We start from the raw sequence: 20,912 nt of genomic DNA on the forward strand, positions 1-20,912 counted from the left end.
GCTTTGATCTCCTTGGTGTTGAAGCGACTTTCAACAGTCTTCTCCAGCACCACAGTTGAAAAGCATCAATTCTTTGGTGCTCAGTCTTCTTGATGGTCCAACTCTCACATCAGTACATGACTACTGGAAAAACCACCCTTTGACTATATGGACTATATATATATATCTGGCCTGGTGCAAAGACTTGTTAAAAATCAGCAGCCTTCAATCCCCATGACCTCAGTAAACAGGCACCCATGGTTATCAAAGATTCAGCTGGAGCCCTTTACTCTCCTGCTATGTTCTGTTAGATTTTGCATCTAAGCGAGAGTTCAAGTAGCAAGATCAAGAATGGCTTTGGCTGGAGAGGGAAAGAAACACACAGGAGCTCTACTGGGGTGGCGTCCAGGATAGCCAGATACTGGGCTGACGGAAAAGGTGCGGCACATGCGTGCTTGTCCAGTCATGCTTGACTCTTTTGTGACCCCATGGACTGTAGCCCACCAGGCTCCTCTGTCCATGGGATTCTCCAGGCAAGAATACTGGAGTGGGTTGCCATTGGGCTAATGGAAAACCTAAGCTAAAAGGAAGGGACACCAATTTCTACCAGGCATCCAGTAGAGGGGCTTTGAAGATGACTGTTTGGCAGGCACTCTGAGTGACTGAGACTGAATTTGGGGGGTGGAGGAAGAAGGACGGAGTCGGGGAGATGGGGGAGGAACAGCTGAGCTACCGCCAAGCTCCAGCCAACACCTACCAGATAGTGCTGTGCTTCTAGCATTGCCAACTTTTGTTCCAAAGAAAAGCTAGAATCTGAAATTTATATGAAATGACAAGATGAGATGGTTGGATGGCATTACCGACTTGATGGACATGAGTCTGAGCAAGCTCTGGGAGTTAGTGATAGACAGGGAAGCCTGGCGTACTGCAGTCCATGGGGTCGCAAAGAATCAGACACAACTGAGCAACTGAACAGAACCCTGAATTTCATTTGTTCATAAAGTACTCCAGTTTTTAGGAAACATGAAAGCCAACAGAACTCAAAGGCTAGTCTGATACAGGTCACGGCAAGTTCAAGCTACTCTCTCAGGAAAGTCAAGGGCACCCAAAGGAACCTTTGTGGGCCTTTGGGTGGCGGGCTGGCCTGGGCAATAGTGGCGGGGGGTCATTCTCTGACTCTGATGGACTCTTGCCATGGCTCCAGTACTGCTCCTGGGGACCGATGGTAAGCACTTCTGGCAACGTGACCTGGGGATTCCGGTCTCCCTGGTCAAGGCTGCTTTAACTGTTTTCCTTTCTTATCAGCTACTCGGCCTGCTCTGCCCCTTGAGGGATGAGCATGTGAGGGCTGGAAGGAGTTGATTTAACAAGCTGATGAAGGTGGGGACCCTCATTGCTATGGAAACACGGTGGGTCCGGGGGGTGTGGTGAAGCCACTGGGATCTTCCTCACGCAGGTCCCTGAAGCAGCTGGGAGATGGAAAAGAGGGTGAAAGGAAGGCATGGCTGTGGGCTCCTCTGGAGCTGGAACTGAGGAATCCTGAAGCATCAATGCACCCTCACCCCAAGGGGAGCTGAAGCAGAAATGGGTTCTTTGCAAGGCACAGAATTTATGCCACAGGCTCGCGACTGTCACTACACTGTGAGATGAGATGCTGGTCTGGGTGGAGGGGTACAGACGTGGGTGAACAGGCACAGCCCATCCTCACAGACCTCCCAGTCATGGGGCAGAGACAGACATGGATCAGTACACAGGACATGCTGGCAGTAGGTGACGCGTTCTGGGAGGAAAATCAAGCAGGGTCAAGGCCGGAGATGACAGGAGGGGAAGAAAACTATTTCAGACCCTCAGTCAGGGAAGGTGACATCTGAGCTGAGACCTGAAAGTGGTGAGCCTTGTGAATACCCAGATGGGGAGGCTCTTCCAGGTCAAGGGGGTAGCAGGTACCAAGGTCCTGTGGTGGGCGGGGTTTGGCACACTGAGGAATGACACGAGGGCTGGGCTGGGGGAGCAAGGGGAAGTCTGGTGGGGAGCAGGTGTGGAGAGCTCTCAGCTGGGCTCTCATGGGACCCCAAGGCCACCTAAGCCTTAGAGGCCTCCTGCCACTCCAAGAGGCCACGCCTACCTGTTTAATGCTACACCCTGGTTCCCAGCACTATGAATGGATGGAAAATGATTTCAACTCTGAACCTTGTTAATCTCAGTATCTGCGAATGTCTTTAAAACATATTATTCCCTCCACCATCTGCAATAAAGAAGAGCTGAGAAATTGAAGGTCCCTTCAGATCCTAGAGAAGACCCCATAAATAAGGGCTGAAGAGCTGTGTACAGTTAAACAAACACATCAACACTCTGATCTAGGGGTACAAACCCCAGTGTCAGTACGAGATTCTGGCAGCACAAGGATAAGGAGAACCTGGGCGATTCATAAGTTCCTTCTTTTTTCTTTTTGGATGTTTGTGAATTTTTCTTATTGAACTTTTTATTTTGTACTGAAGTATAGCCAATGATGGAATAGGAAATGGCAGCCTACTCCAGTATTCTTGCCTGGAAAATTCCATGGGCAGAAGAACCTGCCAGGCTACAGTCCATGGGGCTGCAAAGAGTCAGACATGACTGAGCGACTGAAAACACACACACATCGCCAATGAACAGTGCTATGATACTTCCAGGTGGACATCAAAGGGACTGAGCCATACATAACACAAGTATCCATTCTCCCGTAAGCTCCTTCTGCATTTCCTGCTTAGAATACTTAAAAAGTCAGTCAAAAAAGAGCCACTACGTGGTGGTCCATGCCTTTTTACTATCACTACCAGGTGGTTCAGAAGGTAAAGAATCTGCCTGCAATGTGGGAGACCCAGGTTTGATCCCCGGGTTGGGAAGATCCCCTGGAGCAGTAAGTGGCAACCCACTCCAGTGTCCTTGCCTGGAAAATTCCATGGACAGTGGAGCCTGGCGGGTTGCAGTCTAAGAGGTCGCAAGAGTTGGATACAACTGAACGAGTAAACTACCACCACCACGTGGGCAAAAGCTCCCTCCTCTTACATCTCAGTGACCTGGGGCTGGGGGTGGAGCAGCGCATCTAAGATAATTATCTGTAACCTTACACTTGCCTCTTCTGGGGAAAGGAAAATCAGGAAAGCATTTTCGTCATGCAGGGTCCAGTTTTATCTGCACAAACCCTTCTGCCCTGAGTGTCTTTCATTTGGGAGGGAATGCTCCTGCGACAACATGGTTGTTGGGTCCTGCCTGTGCCCTTTGAGTCATATTATGCTAAGAAGATGCTTTTAAAAATTAAATCATCCTTTCTCCCAGTGAAGGTCAATGCCGCAGCTCCACTACCAGAGTTCTCCCCACCCATGGCTGCCCAGAAATGTGTACACAGTGCCCGCATCCTCCTGATTCACACCCCCGCTGCCGGGCTGTGTAGACTGTATTTCCTCATTGTACATGAGGGTGCCGCCTTTTGACTTCGTTGGAAGTCCCCCTTGCTCATTTGGGTGAGCTGTTTCTGCACCGGCCTGAGCCCCACGTGAGGGTGGATTTATTCTCATCACAGCTGTGGAGAACAGTGGATTTATTCACACAATAGATCAGTGCCACCAGCGAAAGCCAAATGGTACATTTAAATTTATCCCAAAGCTGCTCTTTTCTGGTAGAAAACTACCCCTCTTCTGTGAACTGCACTTTCTCCTCGCTTCACTGGAACTTGGCTTTCATCTCTGGAAACAAAAGAGCGTATCAACTGAGGAGATTTACCGTGAATGCAGCACATGTCACATGGAAGACGTGAGACATGGGCTGTCCGGTTGGCTCTCCAGCCAGGCCGCTTCTCCCCACCCGCTGGCTGTGACTCAACGATTCAGAGTCTTAGCAAAATGGCCCCTTCCCACAGGCAAGTGGTCTTTGAGGTCAGCTGGGAATCCGATGAAATGGCAAACATTACATCTGAGAATCACCGAGGTCTAGTGTAGAGCTCATAGACCCAAAGCCCAACGGCTGAGGCAAGCCTGTAGATTGTGTTGAGTGACTTTTGTAATTGGAAACAGATGTTAAGTTAAAATAAATTAAAAAAAAAAAAAGAGGAAATCCACGTGAAAGTCGGGATTCCTGGCCTCTCTGGAAAAGTCATGTGATCTGACAGCCCTCACTGGCATGCCTGCATGGCAGCTATGAGGTGGGGAGCGGCGCCCCCTGTAGGCAGGGTATTGGCCCTCCAGTTTCCACAGTGGTGGTCACATGCCCCTCAGCCTGGCAACTGTGTGATGTGTATGGTGAAAGGTCTAGGGAAAGGGCTGACTTAGCCCCGTTCTGTCTTGAGTTGCCCACACTTCCTCTGAAATCCAACCAGGAGGGGGATGGAGGCTGCCTGCTGGGAGGATCGCTGACATCTGAGTGCTCCGGAGCCTCGGTGCGTTTTAACCTGACTCACTGGGCATGCGCACACAGCCTCATCCATAATGCAGGAGACCGACAAATGGCCACAAATGACTCCCACATGCAACATGCCACATCACGCTGTGACACTGCCACATCGAGAGGTGAGTGCTTGCTCAGTTGCTTCAGTCGTGTCCAACTCTGCAACCCTATGGACTGTAGCCCGCCAGGCTCCTCTGTCCATGGGGATTCTCCAGGCAAGAATACCGAGTGGGTTGCCATGTCCTCCTCCAGGGCATCTTCCTGACCCAGGGATCAAACCTGGGTCTCTTAGGTCTCCTGCATTGGCAGGCGGGTTCTTTACCACTAGCACCCCTTGGGAAGCCCCCCATCAAGAGGTAGCTGGAGCCTATTTTTCTAGCTGGGCTTGGCCTGGTGACTTCCTTTGGCCAACAGGTCCTTCGCAGTCACGACTGAGCAGATCCTTTAAAAAGCATTTACGTGCTGAGGTGTGTCCTCTCTGGCTGCCTAGAGACCCCCAGGTGCTGGATGATGAGACCACATGGAGCAGAGATAAATTGTCCCACCTGAGGTCCTCGGGCCAGGGGTCCTGCCAGACGCTGTGAGTGAGGCCATGTGAGATCACCCAGCTCACTAGCTCACTATGGAACCAGCCAGTCCACCCGCAGCAATAATAAAAAGCATTGTTGCTTGCAGCCACTACAGCATGAAGGGGATTGTCAGGCAGCAGGAGATAGCTGATACACCTGGCTTGTCAAAGCCTGTGCTCGTCTCATCTCTAAAGCTTGTTTGGGGGCCTCTAGGGGCAGATGCTCTCTGCAGCCCTTAACACTCATCTTTCCGCTGCTGTCTCTTCGTGAGCTCAGGAATGCACATGATTTTTAATGATGCTCGAGGAAGGCGTCAGTCCCCATCTCACCACTGACTAAGCAACTTCTACTATTTCCTCTTGCCTATTACAGTCTTTTGCTCTGTACCGAGCCTCTGAAGAATTTGTAGCAAAGTGTTCTGTGTGGTTAATTTTTATATGAAATGAGCAGCAGTTGCTTTCAGGCCCCAGAGACAGTGACCTTCATGGCATCCATGTTTTCCTTCAGGGAACCACCTCTTCCCCTGCCTCTCAGTCCACATGGTTTGGAGGCAACTGTGTCAACCCCCACTCCTGGCCCTGCCTGGGCCCACAAGAAAACAGATGCCTCTCCCTGACTGTGGAGTTTAGAGATCAGTTCAGGGGAGAGCTGGTTCTTGGACTCTGCTGAGACTATTAGGAAGAGGAGCCACCAGGGACCATCTCTCTGCCATGTCTGAGACTATAGATGTGGTTCCCAAAGTGTGGTCCCTGGAGCAGTAAAATCAGTATCACCTGGAACTTACTAAGAATTGAAACACTTACGTTCCACCCTAGATGCACTGAATTAGAAACTGGGGCAGGGTCCAAAAATGGGGTGTTAATTTGCTTATTTAGCAAATAATTCTAATGCATGTTCAAGTCTGAGATGCACTGGATTAGAGGAGAGTGGAGCTAAGTGATAAAGAAACACCTTCCTGGTGAGAGCATCATCTGAACACCTGGATCCCACCATGCCTGAAGCCAAACTACAGTCCCAGACTTTTCAGATCTGTGAGCAATACATTTTCCTTTGTTGCTTCGGTTTGGATTTCTGACCCTTGCTGTTAACAGTGAATACTGACACGTGTTATGAGACGCTGGACTTTGGCAGACTGGTCTTTCTGTGGCAGGTCTTCTTGACAGCAAAGTTAACTGCAGGGCTGTCAGGGTCTTCTAATTCACTCATGCTGAGGGGTGTTACTTTATTTCTACATTGGCAGCTTGTCTGGGAAAAGTGGTTCAGATATATCACTTCCCTAAAGCACTCTGACACCTTGGACAGTAAACTTTCTACATTAAAGACTAATGTCCTTTCACCCGCAACAAGACAACAGGTCCTTTCCTGGAAGGCTATTTGATAGAGACCAAAGTAATCCAAGACATGAGGCCCTTTCATTAGAAGCAGGGATAATTATAGTGATAGAGAGGAATTAAACTCTCGTGGAGTTGCCTCATATGTACATTTAATTGACACAAATTCAATTTTATGACTTTGGCCACAGATAAAGGGACAAGGAGAGAAATAACTCTTTTAAGAGTGCAGACCATAGGTTACACTTATGGTAATGGCTAGTTAGCTAGCTAATCCAGATCAACCCTCCCTGGAACACAAGCAGAAAATCTGGACCAAATAGTATTATGAAGCTCTGTTTATGAAGAGAAATCTGTTTGAAAGCATGGAGAGTGAACAAGACTATGAAGGGTTACAGGCAGGAAATGAGAAACCCAGAGAGGTTTCTGGGAAGCACCTGGGAAGTGCTTCCCCTCAAGGTGCTGCTGATTCTAAGAGCTGTTGCAAAGTTGAGAAACCGAACAGAGCTGGTGACAGACTTGGGGCTACAGTCTGAGAGTCAGGGTGACCCAGAAATAGTCAGGAGTGGAGGGCACAGGAAGGTTAACAATATAAGCAAATCCAAATTACAATTGACTATTGTAACAACAACAGTAATAATAACGATGACGTCTGGTGAGGTTTAATTTTTACAGAGAATTAAAATGCATGACAATAAGCATTTAATTTTGGAGCGGGGTAAATGGAGTTAGGCTGGTAAGGTCTCCACTGAATGAGAAGCAGTAAACTCGCTAATTTAAAGGAGACGCTAATAAGTCAAGAAGGCATGTTGCAATCTCTGGTAATGACTAAAGAATAATAAAAGAATGTATAACTAACAAGCTAATAGAGGAGCAAAAAGAGGGATAATGTAAAGTAATCAGTTCAGAACAGGGCATGAAAGGAGAGGAAAGAGGAACTTAAAAGAGGCGGAACAAATAAAAACAAACAATAAGATGGTAGATTTAAAGTCAAATCTATCAGCAATTACATTAAATGTAAATGGACTAAATGTGCCCATTACAACACATAGATTGTTAGAAGATAAAAATAAAAACCAATTACATGTTGTTTACAAGAGATAAACCCCAGTGTAAAGATGCAGAAAGTTTGAAAATAAGAGGATGAAAAAAGATGCACCGCATAGAAGATTAAAAAAAAAAAAAGATATACCCCATTCTAAAGGAGATCGATCTTGGGTGTTCAGTGGAAGGACTGATGCTAAAGCTGAAACTCCAATACTTTGGCCACCTCATGTGAAGAGTTGACTCACTGGAAAAGACTCTGATGCTGGGAAGGATTGGGGGTGGGAGGAGATGGGGACGATAGAGAATGAGATGGCTGGATGGCATCACCGACTTGATGGACATGAGTCTGAGTGAACTCCGGGAGTTGGTGATGGACAGGGAGGCCTGGCGTGCTGTGATCCATGGGGTCGCAGAGAGTCGGACACGACTGAGCGACTGAACTGAACTGACATAAACACTAACCAAAAGAAAGCCGGTTGACGTAAAGACAAAAGCATTTTTAGAGTAAAAAAGAGACAATGCATGGTGATAAAAGGTTCAGTTCACCAGAAGACATAAAAAAGGCTGATTTTGTATGCCCCTCACAAAAGACATCCCCCCACAAACAGAAAGTAAAGCATCTAAGCAGTACAGATTTTTCCTGGAAGAGGGTAAGTGGGTTTGGTTCTCCTGTCCTTGCAGCAAGTCAAGGTCCTGTGCCTCTGAAGGCATGGACATCCCAGGGACCTTAGCATAATGCCAATACTTAAAAACACATTTTTCCTACAACCCAGGCTCTACGCATATCCAACCACTTCATCTGGGGCTCAGCCAAGAAGCGATGGTCGTCCCCACCTTGGAGGAGCAACGACTCTCTTGGGCTTAAGGAAAGATAATATGTCTATATGGGGTTTCTAGACAGAGCTGCGTCTATGCAACACTTGATCATCAGTTGGAGGGATTTCAAGGGTAGATTTGGCACCTGTACCTCTTTGGCCTTTAGAACCTCATCCCTGTGTGGCATGTGACTCCAATGTCATCCCATTTCAGTGTGAGGGTGGGGTAACACTATGCTTTTCAACTTTCTTTTCTTCAAATTTGGCTTATGTAGGAGCATGCACATTTATCAGATAAAGGCTGAGCTCCAAACCTGTTGAAAATGAGGATTCCACCACCTCAGTGTCCTCTTTAAGGGAATCAATGGGATAAGCTAAGAACCAAGTACCAGGGACAGCTGGTAATCTGATATTTATCCAATGGACCCACTGTTTATGTGAAGGCACGCTTCTTTGCCACGGTGGCCAGGAAGCTCACAGTCACGACTGTGACCCCCGCTCAGGCATTCATTTGTTTACCCCCTGGCGTCATCTTACTGTTCCTACTCTTGTTTTCCCTTTACCTTCGTTTCCTTACATATTTGTTAAAGTCTTCTTGCACTACCCAATTTGTCATGTCAGAACTTCCTGGAGAAAGGCAAATTATAAATAATTAATGAAGCTCCACTTCTCACAATGCAACACATCAAGGTATGTGTTACCTGTTGACTTGTTGACGACAAACCCCTAGGACCTGTGGATGTCACCTTATTTGGAAATAGGGTCTTTGCTGATGACCAGGTTAAGATGAGGTCATTAGGGTGGGCCTCAAGCGAACACGACTGGTGTCCTTGTAAAAAGAGTACACTTGAACCCAGAGACAGACGTGTACACAGGAAAGCACCAGGTGAACGTCGGAGTTATGTTGATAGCAAGAAACTATCAGAAGGTAGAGAGAAGCCTGGAGCAGATCTACCCCGAGTGCTTTCAGAAGGAACATGGTCCTGCTGACACCTTGGTTTTGGACCTCCCAACCTCCAGAAATGGGATAAGAACTTTCTATTGTTTAAACCAATTAGATCTTGGTACTTTGTCACAACAGCCTAGGAAACTAATACAGTATTCAAAATGACTTTACTTGATACGTGATTTAACTTTGAAGATAATAACAGTTAGGGGACTTCCCTGGTGGTCCAGTGGTGGAAAATCCACCTTCCAATGCAGGGGACACAGCGTCAAGCTCTGGTTAGAGAACTAAGATCCCACCTGCGGCGGGGAATTAAGCCTGCATGCCACAACTAAGAAATAATGCAGCCAAACAAATAAGTAAAGGAATATTTTAAAAATACTGTTACATATTTATATTACATTTATATTACAGAATATTAGAAAAAATAGACCAAGTGACTCCAACCAGTGGACTTTAGGTATGTCATGGCTTAGGACTAGGCGGATGTAGGTGTGTTGCAAGTCAACAGCGGTTTCGTTGGCACATGAAGGGCCATGAGATAGAGTGATTAGGGACAGATACTCGGCAGCCAGGTTTTTAAGATTCCTTAACCATTGAAAGGACTGATGCTAAAGCTGAAACTCCAATACTTTGGCCACCTCATGTGACGAGTTGACTCACTGGAAAAGACTCTGATGCTGGGAGGGATTGGGGGCAGGAGGAGATGGGGACAACAGAGAATGAGATGGCTGGATGGCATCACCGACTCGATGGACATGAGTTTGAGTGAACTCCGGGAGTTGGTGATGAACAGGGAGGCCTGGCGTGCTGTGATTCATGGGGTCGCGGAGAGTCAAACACGACTGAGCGACTGAACTGAACTGAACTACACAGTGTTGTTTGGGCGATTAAATGTAAGATAAACATGTGTGGTACAAAACACAGCCTGGGAGCTGATTCAGGGGTTTATAAGTGCTGGCTCTTCATTGTATTACCCAGAAATGTAAATATCTAGTGATCGCAGCCCACACATGAAGGAGGGAGGTCCCAGTGAGCCCAGTAGGCAACCAGGAAGGGTGCTTGACCACCACCGTGCTGCTCCCACTCTACCAGGGTCTCTGGAAGGTTCCTGCACAATGGCACACTATCTTGGCTTCATTTAACGCCTTGTTCTGGAGAAATTTAAAAGCCATTATTAATTTTTCATATGGAATGAAATACCAGCAGTACAGACTGGAGTCCTGTCGAGTTGAGCAGCGGTCAGTGGAGCCAGTCTGGGTGTAGAAGGAACAACGGCCCAGGAATTATTACACTCTCCACCAGCTGACCTTGAACAAGGGCTTGCTTTTAGCCGGGTGCTCCTCTAAGCTGACTATCCAGCCAGCCTTTTAATCCTTTTAGTGACCCTCAGGGCAGAGTGTTCTTCTTTAAAAAAAAAAAAAAATTATTTATTTAGGCTGAGCGGGGTCTTTATTGCCGCATGGGCTTTTCTCTAGCTGCCGTGAGTGTGGGCTACCCTCTAGCTGTGGTGCCCAGGCTTCTCTTTGTGGTGGCTTCTCTTGTGGAGATTAGTGGCTCCGAGGCATATGGAATCTTCCTAGATTAAGGGTTCAACCCATATTTCCTGCACTGGCAGGAAGATTGTTTACCACTGACCCACCAGGGAAGCCCCAGAGTGCTATTCTTATCTCCATTTGAGAGATGGGCGAATGAGGCCCAGAGAGGGTAAGTAACCTGCCCAAGGTCACAGAGCTGGTAGGCGGAAGGGCAGGATTTGTACCAGGTGGTCAGGCTGCAGAGTCTGCCAGGTCTATTTTCTGCCAGGGTTGCTGGGCTGGTGGGCTGTCGGCCCAGAGCTGCTGGTGGCCCTCTCACCACGTTTAAGAGCTTTTCTGAGAATGAAGGGCAAAAAGGAGAAAGCTGAGCTGGGAGTTGGGGAGAGGCAGACTGCTGACACATTTTAATCACTGGGTCCGGCTGCGCCCAGTGATCACACCACCTTTGGAAGTTCATTTACATGCATTGATGTAGACGCTTTCCCTTCAGTCCACTCTTTTTATCACTTGCTATCTAAAACGCCTTGTCTTGGACTTCCCTGGTGGTCCAGTGGTTAAGAATCTGCCAGTCAATGCAGGAGACACGTGTTTGATTCCTGGTCTGGGAAGATTCCACGTGCTGCAGAGCAACTAAGCCCGAGAGCCACAACTACTGCAGCCCTCGAGCCCTAGAGCCTGTACTTAGCAAGGAGAAAAACCACTGAAGCGAGAAGTCTATGCCCCGCAACTAGCCTGTGCAGCAATGAAGACCCCGTGCGGCCAAAAATAAAAGTAAGAAAAATTAAAAAAAGAAAAGATAAAACATCTTGTCTTGTATTAGTATAGTGCTTTCTCCCAGTTGGGTGAGGTTTGATAAGGGTTAATCAGTGAATGCCTGGGTGCCCCCTGCTCACAGTCCCTTGGCCAGACCTCCAATGTGATCCCCAGAGCCAGAGCTCTCAAGGGTCAACACAGCTCACACCCAGGACTGAAAGGAGGGTCCCTCATTCACCCCAGAATGGGGAGCAGGCTTCTGCTCAGCACTGCCCCTGCCCCGCCCCACCACCGGAGCTCCCAGCCACGTGGTGCTCCACTTGCCCAGTGACCTTGCTTGGTGATGAAGCCAGTTTTGGCTCCTTTCCTTTCCAGCCCTCTTCCAGGAACCACCTTCCAATTCGATGACTTGTTCTGGAATCCTTATCTCAGAGTCTGGTTCTGGGGAATCTAAACCAAGACAACATTCACATAGCAGGAAGAAAATGCTCAGTAAAGTGGAAGGACTGTGGCCCTTTCCTCTGCCTCCTACCATCTGCCTGAGCTGCTTGGAAAAGGGCTTCAAGCTTGGAGTGCATGGTCCAGGCCTGGGTGGGGCTAGTGGTAAAGAACCCGTCTGCCAATGCTGGAGATGCCGGAGACAAGGTTTTGATCCCTTGGTGGGGAAGACCCCCTGGAGGAGGGCATGGCAACCCACTCCAGTATTCTTGCCTGGAGAAGTCCATGGACAGAGGAGCCTGGTTGGCTACAGTCCATGGAGTTGCAAAGAGATAGACACGACTGAAGTGATTTAGCATGCACGCACACATATATAAACTGTATAATATATGTAAGTACATTATAAGTAAACATATAGTAAATATAATAATTGCTTACAGTGGTGGCTGGCTCATGGGAAGTGCTCAATCATTAGACACCCTGATTTCATTAGAAGGGTATCAGATGACTCTTTCACCATAAACTCCTTAGTACCTTTTGAATGTAGTATCAGCTGCACACATCATTGCCCATATAAAGTAAGAAAATTCATTTAAAAGTAAAAAGAAAAATAAAACAAATTTTCAATCATAACCACATCTTAGCTACAGACCCAGAAAGTAACTATGGCCATTAATTTTATGTGTCCACTCAACTGAGCCATGCAGAGTCCAGCTATTCAGTCAAAGCCAGTAGTCCTGGCTTGCCACAACCAGAGAAAGCCTGCACACAGCAACAAAGACCCAGAACAACCAAAAATAATAAAATAAATTAACTAATTCTAAAAAAGTTAAAACATAAATTTCTCCATATATATATATATATATACATCCTATTGGTTCAGTTTCTCTGGAGACTTCTTTTTCAAAGTTTATTTTTTTTTTTAATGTGGACCATTTTTAAAGTGTGTATTGAATTTGCTACAATATTGCTTCTGTTGTATACTTTGATTTTGGGGGGGCCACGAGGCATGTGGGATCTTAGTTCCCAGACCAGAAATATAGCCTGCACTCCCTGCCTTGGAAGGCAAAGTCTTAACCACTGGACCACCAGAGAAGTCCTTCTCTGGAGACCTTGACTAATAATACATTTGCTAAAGATCAGCTCAGGCCTGGGGAAGGAGGGTGATGAAGCAAGGACTCCTCCTTCATGGCACCCCAATGAGGGTGATGCAAGCCCAGTGCCAAGCCCGATCATGGACCCCAGAACTCTTACTTGAGCACGCCCTGTCTTGATCCGGGAACATGGTTGGGGGCTGGGGACTCAGGTGTGGCTCAGGTTTGCTGGGAATGAAGACCTCAGCGTTGTCCTTCCGCTTAGCAGACAAATTCCTTTCCTTTTTATTACCTGTAAAAACACAATTGTTTATATGTCAAACACTGTGTGCAAGCAGGGATGGCACACTCTGCTCAGGCATCTGTTTACTTGTCTGTTCACTTATTCATTCAACAAATATTAATGGAACCCCTGCTCTGGCACCATGCTAGTTTGGAATTAGAGGTGTGAATAATGCAGACAACAAAATAAGTTTGCTGGTTTAAATAATAGCTAAAAAAAAAAAAAAAAATAGTACGAGTGGGCTGTGAATTTGGCAAAAGAACTATGAAGGTTTGAACATGACTAAGGATTGGGGAGGGGGCTTCCCAGGTTGCGCAGTGGTAAAGAACCTGGCTGCCAATGCAGGGGATGCAAGAGACACAGGTTCAATCCCTGGATGGGGAAGATCCCCTGGAGAAGGATATGGCAACCCACTCCAGTATTTTTGCCTGGAGAACTCCATGGACAGATGAGCCTGGTGGGCTAGAGTCCCTGGGGTCACAAAGAATTGGACATGACTGAGTGACTGAGCATGTACACACGGACACAAGTTTGGGGACAGTGGTTCCAGGGCTTTAGAACCAGCAAAGGTTTAAGAACATGAGAAGACAGGGACGTTCCTGGTGGCCTGGTGGCTAAGACTCCACTCTCTCGATGCAGGGGGCCCGGGTTCAATCCGCAGTCAGGAAACTAGATTCCACATGCCGCAACTAAGAGTTCATATGCCATAACGAAGAGCAAAGATCCTGAGTGCTGCAGCTAAGGCCCAGCACTGCCAAATAAATACATATTAAACAAAAAAGAACATGAGAGGACACGCTTGGGAAAGCAGGAAAGCAGTCTGGTGGGCAGCGAGGCAGGTGGCTAAATGGATTAAAGAGAAAAATCAGGGAGAAGAGTGTAGTTGCTAGACTTGGGAACCCCCAGCCTGGGAAGGCAGAAAGCCTCGGAAAGTTTCTGCTGAAATTCCGAGGAAATCCTGGGGTCTGTGATGGCCCAAAGGAGTGAAGCCCCAGAATCAAGGGCCCCGTGGGATTCTTGGCAGCTCTGGGTAGATAATGGGGATGTGGGTGAGGTCTGTCTGATTTGCACTAACTTCTCTGCCATTCCCCCCTTGACTTTGTGAAGGGCATATGTTTCTCTACACTTTCTGAAGTGGCTGGTCCCTGGTTGTCCTGACACCCTGGGCCCAAGGGCAGACCTGTGTGTGTGTGTGAGCCAGAACCCACCATGTCCAATGAGACAAGACAAAGAAAGGAAAAGGGCCAATGCTCAAATGGAGACTGACTGCCCCAGTGCTGAAAACATGCTGCTGATGGTAAGAATGACAGCTAGCATATATTCAGTTCAGCCTCCAGAGGACCCGGGCACTGGGTCAGGCCCTTGGCACACGCTTTCTCATGTATTTCCCTGGCCAGCCATCCTAGTGAGTGGAGGGTAGGCAGAATAATGGACCTCAAAATTGGCCACATCCTAATTACCGGAAGCTGTGAATGTGTTAGGCGACAAAGCAAAGGGGAATTAACTGTGCTAATCAGCTGACCTTAAACTAGGGAGGTTATCTTGGATTATCCTGCTGGACCCAATGTAATTACATGGGTCCTTAAAAGTGGGTTTCCCTGGTGGCTCAGCTGGTAAAGAATCCACCTGCAATGTAGGAGACTTGGGTTCGATCCCTGGATTGGGAAGATTCCCTGGAGATGGAAAAGGCTACCCACTCCAGCATTCTGGCCTGCAGAATTCCATGGACTGTATAGTCCATGGGGTCACAAAGAGTCGGACACGACTGAGCAACTTTCACTCACTTCACTTAAAAGTGGAAGAGGGACGAAGTTTCAGCTTGGGATGATGAAAAAACTTCTGGTGAAAGACAGTGGTGATGGTTACATACAGTGTGAGTCTACTTCATGACACCAATTTGTGCTCTAAAAAACAGTGAAGAAGGGATCTTCCTGGTGGTCCAGTGGTTAAGAATCCACTTGCCAGTGCAGGGGACATGGGTTCAGTACCTGGTCCGGGAAGATTCCCCATGCCACGAGGCAACTAAGCCCGTGGGCCACAAAAAGAGAAGCCGCTGCAACTAGAGAGTTGCCTCCAAATGCAGCAATGAAGATTCAGTGCAGCCAAAAGCAAATAAATAAATTTTTTTTAATGGTGAAGAAGGTCAAAGAATAGAAATGTTATGTATAGACTGTTACAATATTATATACAGAATGTTATAATAATAAAGGAATGTTACGTATATTTTACCACAATAGAACACACACAAGTGGAAAAGGGCTGCTGATGAGGAGGGTCACAGGGAGATGTGACTCCAGAAGAAAACCACAGAGAGGCAACGGTGCTAGCTTTGGAGGCGGAGGAAGGAGCCAGGAGCCGAGGTACGCAGCAGCCTCTGGAAGCTGGAAAAGGCAAGGAAACGGGTTCTCCCCTGGAGCCTCCTGTTGACACTGTGATTTTAGCCCATCACACTTATGACTCACAGAACTGCTGCTGCTAAGTCGCTTTAGTCGTGCGACTCTGTGCGGCCCCATAGATGGCAGCCCACAGGCTCCTCCATCCCTGGGATTCTCCAGGCAAGAACACTGGAGTGGGTTGCCATTTCCTTCTCCAATGCATGCACACATGCTAAGTCGCTTCAGTCGTGTCTGACTCTGTGACCCCATGGACAGCAGCCCACCAGACTCCTCTGTCCACAGGACTCTCCAGACAAGAATAAGATAATAAATGTGCATTGTTTTGCTCATTTGCGACAGCAGCCGTAGAAAACTGATACATACGATTGTAGACTAAGGCTCTGAGGTTCACATCATTTTTCCAAAGTCCCAGAGCTAGGAAGTGATGGAATCAGGGTTTGAGCCCTCCCCTTAACCACTTTTGGCTTCCCTGGTGGCTCAGGTGGTAGAAAATCTGCCTGCAATGCAGGAGATCCTGGTTTGATCCCTAGGTCAGGAAGATCCCCTGGGGAAGGAAATGGCTACCCACTCCAGTATTCTTGCCTTGGAAATCCCATGGACAGAGGAGCCTGGCGGACTATGGTCCATGAGGTCACAAAGAGTCAAACATGACTGAGCAACTAAGCATACACACGTGCTTCACCACTTTATTGCCCTTCTACCGGCTCCCTCTTCTCCATAAGATGGCCCTCCAGCAGTTGTGGAGGTCTACTTTGGCCATCAGAAGGCTATACAAGGCTATTTCCTAGGACCCAGACTCTTGGTGCAATGCTAGAACCCTCACGTCTTCATGGAAAGTAGGCTGGGACACTCGTTTTGTACCGTGTTCCCGCCTGCCCCTCCCTCCTTTCCCAGGTTCATTCAGCTCCAGCCACACTGGCCCTTTCTCTGTCCTCAGGGGCACCAAGCTCTTTCCCTGTTTAAACCCTTTATGCTTGCTGGTCCCTGGACCTGGAATGCTGTTCCCATGGCTGCCCCCTTCTCCTCATTCCTGTCTCAATTTAAACATCACCTCCTCTGAGAAGGCTGTCCTTACTATTCCAGCTACCAACATCCTTCTCTGACCGTGAGAACCCAGCCAGTGTCCTGTTTTATAGCATTCACAACTTTCAAGACCGTCAGGGTACCATTCTTTCCTCCTCCCTGAATTCCTAACCTGACCCTGACCCAACTCTCCCCTTTCCAGTTACTGGAAAATTAACTTCTGCCTTTCTGTATGCCACTCACTCACTGCCCCTTGCTCACAAGGAGGACGAATAGGATGGGAGAGAGTGGGGGCAGGAAGCCATCAGGGCTCAGTCCTTCCCCCTGGGCAGGGGAGGGGGGAGGGGTTGCCCTCAGTTCAACCTTCCGGATGCCATTAGCTTCAGGGGCCAGGGGTTTGTCTACAGCGGAGGGGCAGTACTGCCTAGCCACCAATCCTATCAGTTGGAAAGGTGATCATTTGCTCCCCATCTATCCCATGGCTATCTCTCATTTGTTTCACAACTTAAAAGGGGAAACAGAGGGGCCTGGGGTTACTTACTGGATTCTTAAAGCCCCGTCATCACTTTGGAATCTCATCTGGTTTATTTATTTAGCCTTAGGCAGGACGAGAAGGGGATGACAGAGGATGAGATGGTTGGATGGCATCACTGACTTGATGGACACGATTTTGAGCAAGGTCCAGGAGTTGGTGAGGGACAGGGAAGCCTGGTGTGCTGCAGTCCATGGGGTCTCAAAGAGTCAGACACGACTGAGCGACTGAACTGAACTGAAAGGTTAACAGCACAGGCTCTGGGCTCACACTGCTGCAGGTTCACTCCTGCTCTGCTCTTTCCTGTCTGTGTGGCCTTGGATGAGTTATCTGACATCTCTGTGCTTCATCCTCCCCACCGGCAAAACAAGTGCAATGACAAGACTTTCCTTGGGTTCGTGGGGAGGACTGAATGAGGGAATATATGTAAAGCCCTTGGAACAGTGGTTGGCTCGTATCAGTAACAACTCAGTGTTGGCAATTGTTATTATTTATCTGGTTGTGTGTTTACTGTCAGGGTTCCCAGGTGGTACTAGCGATAAAGAACCCTCTTGCTAATGCAGGAGATGTAAGAGATATAGGTTTGATCCCTAGGTCGGGAAGATCCCCTGGAGGAGGGCATGGCAACCGACTCCTATATTCTTGCCTAGAGAATCCCCATGGATAGAGGAGCCTGGGGAGCTACAGTCCATGGGGTCACTAAGAGTCAGACACGACTAAGCAACTAAGCACACACGCATGCTTATTGTCTGTTTTCTCTACTAGGATTATGTGATGTAGGAGACCGACTGGGCTTATCCTGTCCTGGCATAGTACCTGGGCCATGATACATGGCCAGTAGATGAAAGAAGGAACAGCCCAGAACCAGGCACATCTTTTCAGGTTACTGCTGACTGCTCTTGAGTAAATGCTCAGGAGTGGCTCAGAACTTCAATCCTATGCTAGAGTCTGGGGGGACCTTGTAACAGGACTCCTGCCTGCTCCCCTCTGTGGGAGCCTGTCCCCTGCTGAAGCTAAGAAGCCACAGATGAAAGCAGTGGCTGAGGGTGGTGGTAGGGGGCATGTGCACTGCCCTCCACCCCCAGCAGACGTGATCACCACGGTCAATGTGGGGCCTGCCAAGCAATCTGTTAAAAAATGTAAAATGGCAAAAAAGTGAAGTTCTCTCTTTCCGCTTATAGGAAAGTATCACTCTTAAGGGCTTCCCCAGTGGCTCTGCAGTAAAAGAATCGACCTGCAATGCAGGAGACCCAGGTTTGCTTCCTGGGTTGGGAAGATCCCCTGGAGAAGGGAATGGCTACCCACTCCAGTATTCTTGCTGGGAGATCCCACGGGCAGAGGAGCCTGGGAGGCAGGGGTGGGGCGGGCTACAGTCCAGGGGTAGCAGAGTTAGGCATGACTTAGGGACTAAACAACAACGACTCTTAAACTGCCTGGGGTCCAACTGCTCTCCTTCAAAGACCTGGTCTTTCACACCTGGAAGTGAATGTCATGCCCACACCCATCCTTGCCATACCCCCCGCTTCCAGGGCAGGGGCCCAGTCAATCTCTTCACAGCCTTTCCCTCCTTCTGTCCCCTTGGAGGAAACACAAGCCACAGCAAGGATGCAGCCCCAGTGGGTCTCACTCAGAAGCGCATCAACACTACCCTGATCACCAGATGCTTTAGCAGGGCAGCACGAAAGTGAAAGTGTCAGTCGCTCAGTAGTGTCTGACTCTTTGCAACCCCATGGACTGTAGCCCACCAGGCTCCTCTGTCCGTGGCTTTCTCCAGGCAAGAAGTGGAGTGGGTTGCCATTTCCTCCTCCAAGGGAACTTCCTGACACAGAGACTGAACCCAGGTCTCCTGCATTGCAGGCAGATTCTTTACTGTCTGAGCCACCCAGCAGGTGGGGTGTGGGCAGGGGTGGGCAGAGGGGGCATAAGTCCTTGCTTTACTTGACAAAGATCCCTGAATGACTTGAATGTGCCAGGTGAGGGCTGCATGCTGGAGATTCAGTGGAGGGGAAGAGCTGGACTGTGCCCTGGTGGTGGAGCTCACAGGCCAGAGGGGAAGAAAGGCAACTGGGGGCAGGGAGACCAGGGCCAGATGATGATACAGGAGCAGAGAAGGCAGCAATCTAGCTGGCCAGGCTGGGAGTGTTAAGAAGGCTTCCTAGAGGAAGCAGCCTCTGGGAAAAGCAAGGAGCTGGGTTTCATGGGTCAGAGTGGAGAGGAAAGAAAAGGTAGTGATCTTTGTGGAGGGAACAGCCCAGCAAGGAGGAGACAGTGTGTCCAAGGGACAAATGTTCTCCTGTCTTCAGACCTCAACCGTGGGGTGTTGATTTTCCAGATCTGCCTGTTATTATGCCCCCCCCAAGACTCATATGGTCAAGTCCTAATCCCCAGCAACTCAGAATGTGACTGTTTGGAGATAGCATCTCTAGAGAGCTAGTTAAGATATTAATAAAATGAGGCCTTTAGAGTAGGCGCTAATCCAACATGACTGGTGTTCTTATAAGAAGAGGAAATAGGACCCAAGAACAGGGGGCTTCCCTGGTGATCCAGTGGTTAGAATTCTGTGCTTCCAATGCAGCGGGCCCAGGTTCGATCCCTGGTCAGGGAACTAGAGTCCACATGTAGCAACTAAGAGTTTGCATGGTGCAACTAAAGATATTGTATGCTCCAATGGAGACCCAGTGCAGCCAAATAAAAATAAATAAGATAAGGTCATAGGAAAAAAAAAAAAGACACAAGAACACACAGAGGGAAGACCAGGTAAGGACACGGAGAAAGTAACCATCTGCAATCCAAGGATAGAAGCCACAGAAGACACCATGTTTGCCGATACCCTAATCTTGGACTCCAAGCCTCCATAACTATGAAAAAATACATAACTGTGACTGTTGAAGCCACCTCTGGTCTGTGTACTTTGTTATGGCATCCTGAGCAGATCAGTGAGCTCACTGCCTGACTTCAAACACTCCCTCATTTCTTTTCTTTGGTTCACCCAGTTTTGGGAAAAATGAGCTCAGAATGGAGAGGGAGGAGGAAGCAGAGGCCATGGGGATCAGAGACGAAGAGTATTGTAGATGGGCCCCTCCCTGCCACCCACCAACTATTTTGCTGACTTTACCTTCTAGGGTTTATTATTCTTTAAAGATTTTTTTTTCATGTTGACCATTTTTAAAGTCTTTATTGAATTTGTTACAATATTGCTTCTGCTTTATGTTTGTTTGTTTGCTTTTTGCTGCAAGGCAGGTTGGATCTTAGCTCCCCAACCAGGGATCAAACTCACAACCCGGCACCGGAAGTTGAAGTCTTAATCACTGGGCTGTCAGGGAAGTCCCTTCTAGGGTCTTTCCTGAAAAGTCTTCTCTAGTGGACCACTGCCAGGGGTGCCCATCTGCTTTCCTTCTCCTTCAGGTGCTCTTTGATTTTTCCTTTGGAAACTCCTATCTGGTCCATGTGGTCTGGGTGGGATAACCATACCCCCAGGCCTGTTGGCTGGACCTGGCCAATCAGAGTCACAGTGACTAGTTTGGAGATGCCACCCCATATGGGTTCAGGAGCCAAGCCGGGGGATTTTCTGGAGCTTTTAGGAAGAAAAATCCACTTTCTGATCGAGTCGCAAAGCCAGTGTCTCAATTCTGTGTCTATATGCGGAGAACCCACGTAAGAATGGCACCAAGATGAAAGAAGGCGGAGAGGAGAGGAGGAAGGGGAGGGGAGGAGGGAGGAGGAGAAGAGAGATGAGTCCTGCTACA

The 20,912-nt window shown here is 48.2% G+C and overlaps 1 protein-coding gene and 1 non-coding gene across 6 annotated transcripts in view; one reads left to right on the plus strand and one right to left on the minus strand.

The window, feature by feature from the left end:
* KATNIP (katanin interacting protein) overlaps positions 1 to 20,912 on the minus strand; it is a 231,358-nt gene that overhangs the window by 98,797 nt on the left and 111,649 nt on the right. For all 5 annotated transcript variants that reach the window (XM_088832877.1, XM_088832876.1, XM_055409734.2 and 2 more), the window contains one exon: positions 13,093 to 13,224. In XM_088832877.1, coding sequence (XP_088689003.1) covers positions 13,093 to 13,224 — 132 coding nt within the window. The remainder of the gene's footprint in view (positions 1 to 13,092; positions 13,225 to 20,912) is intronic.
* Positions 19,699 to 19,771, plus strand: TRNAG-UCC (transfer RNA glycine (anticodon UCC)). The gene has a single exon. It is a non-coding gene; the product is annotated as a tRNA-Gly (tRNA).

This window comes from Moschus berezovskii, chromosome 27, assembly GCF_049115385.1.
Source record: "Moschus berezovskii isolate FMDL1 chromosome 27, NW_MosBer_1.0, whole genome shotgun sequence".
NCBI classification, from domain to species: domain Eukaryota; kingdom Metazoa; phylum Chordata; class Mammalia; order Artiodactyla; family Moschidae; genus Moschus; species Moschus berezovskii.